Source organism: Pyrus communis, chromosome 15, assembly GCF_041283825.1.
Source record: "Pyrus communis isolate YQ-2024b chromosome 15, ASM4128382v1, whole genome shotgun sequence".
Classification (NCBI taxonomy): domain Eukaryota; kingdom Viridiplantae; phylum Streptophyta; class Magnoliopsida; order Rosales; family Rosaceae; genus Pyrus; species Pyrus communis.
Window position 1 is genome coordinate 34,376,242 of NC_142579.1, and position 8,563 is coordinate 34,384,804.

At 38.4% G+C, this 8,563-nt stretch overlaps 2 protein-coding genes across 2 annotated transcripts; one reads left to right on the forward strand and one right to left on the reverse strand.

Moving 5' to 3' along the window:
* Positions 1-587: 587 nt before the first annotated feature.
* Positions 588-4,655, forward strand: LOC137736426 (uncharacterized). The gene is made up of 5 exons (XM_088686757.1): positions 588-1,033; positions 1,131-1,638; positions 2,415-2,616; positions 3,275-3,772; positions 4,030-4,655. The coding sequence occupies exons 1-5, from the start codon at positions 661-663 to the stop codon at positions 4,438-4,440; spliced, it is 1,992 nt and encodes a 663-aa protein (XP_088542883.1). The 5' UTR covers positions 588-660; the 3' UTR covers positions 4,441-4,655.
* Positions 4,656-5,331: 676 nt separating this feature from the next.
* Positions 5,332-7,536, reverse strand: LOC137714458 (uncharacterized). Its single transcript, XM_068453672.2, has 2 exons — positions 6,611-7,536; positions 5,332-5,626 (listed from the first exon to the last, which is right to left on the reverse strand). Exon 1 carries the CDS (start codon positions 7,492-7,494, stop codon positions 6,622-6,624), a length of 873 nt encoding a protein of 290 aa, XP_068309773.2. The 5' UTR covers positions 7,495-7,536; the 3' UTR covers positions 5,332-5,626; positions 6,611-6,621.
* Between the last annotated feature and the right edge of the window lie 1,027 nt (positions 7,537-8,563).

The window sequence follows — 8,563 nt, forward strand, 5'->3', positions numbered from 1 at the left end:
TAACCTCACAATAGACTAACAATGATATGGTTTGAATTCGTCTTTGGTGAGAATTGAACCTAAGACCTCTCACTTACAAGTAAAGATGAATATTACTAAATCATAATACTAAGTGACAACCTCATTTTTTAGTTCAAACGGTTAGATTTTTTTTATTTCTTGAAAAAGTTGCGGAAGTAGACTTAGTCAGGTTGGGCAGAGCGCGCAATGTACTCTTCTTCTACGCCTAACTCTTTTTCTGCGGTTGAAATGAATTTCGTGTAAAACATTGTTTATAAATAAAAAATGAAAAGGTAAGCCGTGGTTTCGTATGGAACCAAAATGCTGTCAGAGACTCGGATTTTACTTACTGTTGGCATGAGTACCGCGTAAAATCCAATCCAAATGCGTTGAACTTTCCATAAAGACAGCGGTGGCAAGAAAAAGGCACAATATTTGAATCGAATTGACTAGGTCCCATTGGTTTAGTGCAATGCGGGTGCCGCATAATCTATCAACTTTATCAATACAATTACAAACCCACCGGAACACTCATAATTCTTATACCATATTAATATATATGCATATATATATATATATGTATGTATGACATGTTCCTTCCAACTCATTGTTCTTCTTGTTCATAAATTCTTCCTTTCGTTAATCTTTGCTAATTAACATATGGAATTTGAATATTTGGAGCAACCCATCTTAAGAGAAATCCAATACTCCCCTTCCCCTACAGCAATCATCAGCAGCACTGGTACGACGTCAGCTTCTCCTGATCATCAATCATCAGATTCATCACCTTATGACGACTGCAACCGCGGCGGAGAATCGTCATTCTGTGCAACACTTGAGATGGAGGAGGTGCCAAAGAGCGAGTCCGAGCAGCTACGGCTGTCTTGGCTACGCTCTCAAGTCATCGGTGCCGCTGCAGAATTCGATTCTCCTTTCGGGAGACGAGGACTCACCTACGCCGATCACACTGCCTCCGGACGCTCTCTTCTCTACATCGAAAACTTCATCGTCAAAAATGTCCTTCCCTTTTACGGTACGTATATCAACTCTGTATTATATCAAATGTTACGAGTAGTTGGTTGATCTCAAGAACAAACCAACTAATGAACGTGTGTGTTAACATGTTAAAGGGAATACTCACACCTGTGACAGCTTCGTCGGAAACCGGACGACGAAAATGGTGGGAGAAGCAGTCAAGTACTTGAAGAAATGCTTAGGGGTTGGAGCAGATGATGCACTCTTGCTGTGCGGCCAAGGCACTACCTCAGCAATCAAAAGGCTCCAAGAGGTGATGGGCATTGCAGTGCCGTCAACCCTAAGAGATAGAATGCTGAGCAGTGATTTGATAGGCATGGAAGAGAGGTGGTTGGTTTTCGTCGGCCCTTACGAGCACCACTCGAACCTCCTCTCGTGGCGGCAAAGCTTAGCTCAAGTGATCGAGATCGGTCTAGACGAGGATGGCTTGTTGGACATGGAGGCTCTTAGACTACAACTCGAGTCGTACAAGTACGCCAACCGCCCCATTTTGGGTTCCTTCTCGGCTTGTAGCAATGTGACCGGAATTTATTCGGATACACGAGCAATCGCTCGTATTCTTCATCAATATGGCGGCTTTGCATGCTTTGATTTCGCAGCAAGGTAAACCGACTACATCCCACTACTCCTTTTCTTTCATCTTGTTTTTGCATACAAGCGATATCAGGAGACATGAATCGATTGCAGAAGAACCTCAATGCCTTTGTTAAATATATAAAGTCAAATTCAAGTAGAACCTTTGGACATTACGACCTGGTTTAGTACTGAGATGATTCTGAAAAAAACTGCTATAAAAAAAAGTTGAGAGCTGTTTTTGTGTTTGGTAAACACTCAGCTTCAGCTTTTTTTCACAGTTTTGGATGAAAAAAAGCCAAAAACAAGAAGCTGCAAAACCCAGCTTTGAAAAACCGGCCTTTTTTCACATTTATTTTACATAAAAGTTTACCAAACACTCTAATACTGCTTTTTTTTTTTCAAAAGCACTTTTACAAAAAAGTTTACCAAACACTCTGCCGCTTTATTTTACAGCTGCTTATTCTCACAACACAGCAGAAGCAATTTTTTTTCAAAGCACAGCAATACCAAACCAGCCCTTACTTTTATGATTTTTTATCAACTAGTTTGGTATACTGCTACTTGTTCTTGTTTGATTAAATTGAACAAAAAATTGGTCAAATTAATTGAATTAATTTTGTTCTTAATTAATTAAATTCAAAATAAAAATTGATTAAATTAAATTGAACAAAAAATTGGTAAAATTAATTAAATTAATTTTGTTCGTATACAAGCGATGTTGACATGCTGCCCCATGTTGTTATTTAATTAAACTGAAATTTTCTCGTGTTTGTATTGATTTGGTGTGTGACAAATAAATACAGTGGGCCGTACGTGGAAATTGAGATGAGGAGTGGACAGATGGACGGGTACGACGGTATTTTCCTGAGCCCACACAAGTCTGTAGGTGGGCCCGGAACCCCAGGCATACTTGTGATGAGCAAGGCACTGTATCAGCTCAGATCTTTTCCCCCGTCAACTTGTGGAGGTGGGACTGTTGCTTACGTCAATGGCTTCAATACTGAGGTATTCCCTAGTCCAAGTACTAATTTTTGGTTTTGCCAAAAGTTAGGATTAATTGTCAAACGAAAATCATGTGATCTGGTAATTGATTGACCACGCAAACAAGGCAATGTCCTTCTGCTGCTTTATGATTGTTTAATTTACAGATATGTCATTAATTAATGTTTCTGATAATTGGAGCATTGATTCACGTAACATGTTGTTGGTCCGAACTTGTCACAACATAGAGCAACAATCCTACTAGGTAACATCGTTAGAACTTTCATCCAAAATAAAAGGTTAAAAGGGAAAACTAAGAACATGAGTTCGAACAGAGTTATCGAAAAAGATCATCGCTCCACATTATGATAAGTTCAAGTACTAAATACTCACAAATTTTTAATTCAGTACAATTGGATTAAAATTCAACGACCACCCAATTTTCTCTTAATATTACATTCATACATTATCAATGACAGTCATTATTAACAAAAATTAAAAAAGAAATGTTGTTTTCAGGCATTTATTAAATCAATTCTATCATTTATGTGACCATTCAAATTATCGGGCATCAGATTTGAACTCGAGACTTTCTCTAACAGAGCGGTTTAATGGCAACTAATATCACATATGTTGTAGTTTTATCATATATGAAAGTTCATATATTATGTGACAAATGCAGGACACAGTGTACTTCGAGGACATAGAAGAGAGGGAAAATGGGGGTACTCCTCAAATCATCCAAACAATTAGGGCAGCCTTGGCTTTCTGGGTGAAGGAATACATTGGTTATCAAGTCATTGAAAAGCAAGAGCAACTCCATGTTAAAAGGGCACTAGAGAGGCTTCTTCCGAACCAAAACATATGGATTTTGGGAAATACGAGCGCCAAAAGACTAGCCATTTTGTCCTTCCTCGTTTATTCTACGACCAATTGCTCCTCAACGGCTGCCATGAAAACAGATATTGGCAGAGAGGGAGCTGACCAAGGGCTCTACATGTGGGGCGAGACAGGAAACAGCAGAGGCAAGCCCCTTCATGGGGGCTTCGTCGCAGCTCTGCTCAATGATCTATTCGGTATTCAGGCTAGAGGTGGCTGCGATTGTGCTGGACCCTATGGTCACAATCTCCTCAAAATTGATCACACTCTTTCACATGCCTATAGATCTGCCATTCAGAAGGTAATTCCTAATCCCATTCATCTTCAACTTCTACCACACTAAGTTTTCAATGCCCAGGTAATGTTCTCTTGCCAAACTTATGGCGACAGACTGTAAATCTAAATTGCACATCCTGATCTATGGTCAAAATACCCAATTCGGCAAACATAAGATTTACTTATGATGTCATACAGTCTGAAACGAAACATTTTCTTTCAATGTTCAACGTTTAACAGAGAGTTTAAGATTACTATGGGTTCTAAAAAAATTATGTACAGGGCTATCTCGGAGTGAAACCAGGGTGGACTAGAATCAGCTTTCCCTACTACATGCCAAACGATGAACTGGAGTTCATTTTAGCTGCGCTGGAGTTCATAGCTATGTATGGACAACGTTTTCTTCCTTTATATAACTTCAGTTTGAGAAGTGGAAGTTGGACTTACAAGAAGAAGGCACTTCAAGACCTGATTGGGAAGACCAACTTCAACTTCGATGTCAATAGTTTGCCCACCCATGGGGACAATGCTACACAGGGAAAGTCATCTAAAGACGGAAACAATAAGCTGCTCACTAGATTTTCTTTATATCTAGAAACTGCTACAAACATTGCGAATTGCTTGCCCAAGTTTCCTCCTCAGCGTAGGCTTCTGGGAGACATAGACATCAACATGTTGTACTTCAAAGTCTAACAACAATTCTTTCATATATCTGTTAATTTTTATGATACGAAGGGTTTCTTCGTAATATAAAATGTGAACTTCATATTTGTTTATCTAAATTACATTTACAGACCTTGAATTTTGACCACTACTGTATTTGATCCATACAATCTAAAGTTGTGCTCATCCAGAAAATTTTATCCCAAAGTCCAAAGAGAGTAAAAATTCTGACTTCGATTAACTTTACTAATGTGGTCACTTGCTAACCCCATAATCAGATTTAGGGCACCTCATCACATACTATTATATTTACCCACCCCTCTTATCCACTTACGGTTCCTCCTTATTTCAGGCTATTTTCTCAATAACCCCCTCCTAGTCCTACCCGTTCTCATCAACGACTCTTCCCACATTTTCCCCTTTGGATGGTTCCAATGTCACATGTTCTTAAATTAAAATAAGAAGGAAAGTTTGTAATACCTACTCATGGAACTTCCAGGTTCCAAAATGTCATCCACTTACTAAATCACACTTGAAACAAAACCACAAAGCCAAACCAGCAAACACACTTCATTACGATTGAAGTGAAAAACGCAGGCCTATCCTAACCACCTTATCTTTACAATACTAAATTTGTCAACTTGAATCCTAGGTTAATGAGCAATAACATGTCATCATGTTTGGAATACCCAAATCCACATGATTGTACCACAATATTTTAGATTTGTTGTGGCACATAGAGTGAGAGTTCTAATATTTTGGCCCCAGTTTTCCTCTCATTTCAGTCCATTTTCAAACTTCTTGTCCTACTTTTTAAGAAACAGATCCCACATTTTAAAGATCCTTAAAAACCTTTACTAACAGAAACAAGAGAATTTGATACCCACATGATGGCATAAGTAGTTTACGAATGGTGAGGTCTACAAGAAGATAAATACATATAACTGAAACCTCGCCCAATCACAACTATCATTTGAAAATGGTGAAGTTTACTAAAACAAAATTGAAAAATAAACAACTCAATTCAGTGACCCCTCACCAATTCATAATTACAAATGGCAAGGAAAATTATAAAAAACTCCATAACATATTTTCCGATGATTCAAGAAAAGTTAAATAGGTACCTTTGAAGAAAATCATATCTTTTAAGGAATAGACAGGGGTCAATTTTGGTAACCCTTCATAGAGAGGAAGGGTCAAGCTGCCATGAACATCCCTAGAAAGAGAGATAAAGAGTTAGTGAGAGAAAGTAAGATGAGGGAAGGAGATAGCTATGAAAATTTAGCCAATCCAGTGCAGCAAAGAGAGAAAAACAAGAAAAATGAAAAAGAAAGAACTTCTCTGATGGGTTCTTTTTGTATTCTTTTGCCAAACATGGCCATTTTCCTAAACAACTCTCATGGGTTTTCATTTTCATTCGGTTTAGTTCTTCAAGTTGTAAACTAGTTACAATTGTTGGACTGATTATGGCTGCAATCAGTTCACCCCCAGAGACATCGGGTGAGCAAGCATATGTTTTTCTTCATCTTCCCTTTTCCATAGTTTTTTTTTTAATTTTAATTACTGTGCATCCACAGGCTCAAGAGTCATCTCAAGAGCCATGGTACTAGAAACAGTAAGTACACTCATGATATTTCAAATCTCAGGATAAACGAAAATAGAAAATTATAAAATAACCCCCTTCAGCTTTAGTCTCATGTCAATTTGTTCCCAAAACTATGATTTAACCATTGTCACCCTTAAACTATGAACTTGAATCAAGTCAATCTTCCTTCCAAACACAATGCATGAGAAATTTTAAACCGCTGCACCGTCATCCTCAGGCTTAAACTAGTGTCAAGTCAATCTGCCTTCCAAAAACATGATGAGAAATTTTAAACCACTGTTCGGATGCTTGTAAGTTTCAAATGGTGTAATCCTTGAACTCCCGATTCCAATAACACAAAAACAAACTTAATTTTCGTTTCGATTCGGGGGCAAGCCAAGGATGGCTCTTCCTAGACACTTAAATGTTAAAAACACCAAAACAATCCAATTCAAGGCAACGGTGGGCACACATTGGCTAGAAAACTCCAAAAAGATATATGATTCACTGATAATATCTTAGCATAGAATCACTACATACAAAGTATAAGGAGATTACAAGCGACGTTGAAATGAAGAAACAAAACACAAAACCGTGAGAGGTGGCAAGACACACCTTTTTGTTGTTTATGCAAGATAGAAGATATCATCAGTCATAAGAAGAATGTAGTGCAAAATTCTCAAAGGGGCATTCCTAAAATCCAGTGGGGGCAACCTCAACTCCCGAATCCTACACTCCCCGACCGCGCAAGCTCTAACCCTGTTTGTATCCACCTTTCTAAATAGATACACCGGTCTGCCACCGAAAACTCTCCTGTCCCTCGAATCCGTTGCTGGGTTTTCCTTGGTCTTGAAAAGGGTCCATCCCAGTCCCGCTAAAGCCCGGGAAAACCCTTCCATTGTATCAATTCTGTCACCGGTGAGCCGCGAAAACAGCGACATTGAGCTGCAATTCCAATTGCTTTGACTGCCAACGTTATTTGCCTCACTGGGTTTGCAATCGGAGCGCACAAAAACCAGCTTGAAAAGGCCTTTGGAGAGCTTGACAAATGCGCGAAGATGGGAAATTGGGGCGGCGGAGAGACAGGGGAAGGGGAGGGGAACCGCGTCGTCGGGTAAAGACGTTGACGACAGCGACGATGAGGACCTAAACGATGGAAATGAGGACGGCGATGCTGTAGAGGGAGATGAGGAGGAGGACGGCGGCGGAGGCGGGAAGGAGAGAATGATGTGGGAGAGAGATGGGGTTGGATGCAAGTCCATGCCCATGTCTCTGGCTATGGTGGCAAGTCTGTAAGTGTCAGTGACAATCTCTTTGGTTGGGAGGAATAGGAGAAATGGGGTTCTCGATTTGCTGCTGCTTCTGCTTCTTCCTCCGCCGCCCGTTTGTTTGTGACTGCCATTGTCGTCGTCGTCGTCTTGATGTTGGGGAAGACGGAGAGGGTTGTTGTTGATGGTTTCTCCAAACACAAGAGAGCGTACCAGCTTCAGCGGCAGCATCTTGCCTTTACCTTTTCTCCCACTCTTTCCGTCTTAACTCTTTATCTTCCACAAACCGGGTTACTTTTTACCACGGCAAATTTAGTAATTTGTTAAAAACAAAAAAAAAAAAACAAAACAAAACAAAATCAAATTAATGTTTTTTTTTTTTTTTTTTTTCAAAGAATAATGTGATGTCCTTGTCCTCATCTATGTGCATTATATCTTATTTCCACACACCATCTTGTAAAAGACAGAATAAGATTCTTTTTTCTCTAAATTCTCTCATCTTTAGTCCATTTTCTCTCATTTTATTTGAATCCATATAACATTTTTTTACACCTATCTTATTTGAACTCATGTAACTTTTTTCTACATCTAACTTATTTTTTAAACCAATATTACTTTTAATCAAACTATTAATATCACTTTAAACCCAACTTTACTACCTAAATTACCCTCATAAATCCACTTCAATATATAAATTTATTTTTACACCCGTTTAGAAAATAAAAACCTGAAATCAATATTCTAGAACTCGTTCAAGGTGTAAAGAGAGTAATGTCTCTTACCTATTTGTCTCATACTTAATCTCTGTTTCATATTTGCCACTCTAATATACAAAGGTAAGGACCTAGTGGATACTGAAAATGGTGCAGTTCTCGTCACTCTGATATACAATTAAGTCGAGTTTAAATAATTGTATCATTTCGGTGCTAATGTTTGATCTTTGCTCCTGCATTTGTCGAGTTCAAGCTTAATTAATTAGAACTAGGTATAAATTGTATTCAATTAGTTTAGAAATCATAAAAATAGTTTGTTGTGTGTCAATGTTTTGGTCAATTTTCGCTTCTTACTTGCCCAGAAGATTAACTGCTTTCACATAAACAAGCATAAGGGTTTGGATAATACTAATCTATGTTGTAGTTGTCAGCCAAAAGGCAAGAAAATTACATCTCTAGTGTAGGCTATAAATTGAACATTTATTGTTACGGACTTAAACTTAGATTTAGTTTATGGGCAAGTGTAATAGAAAAGGCGTTAATTTTGTTTCTAAATCCTAAAAAAATTGAAATCAAATGAAAAAACG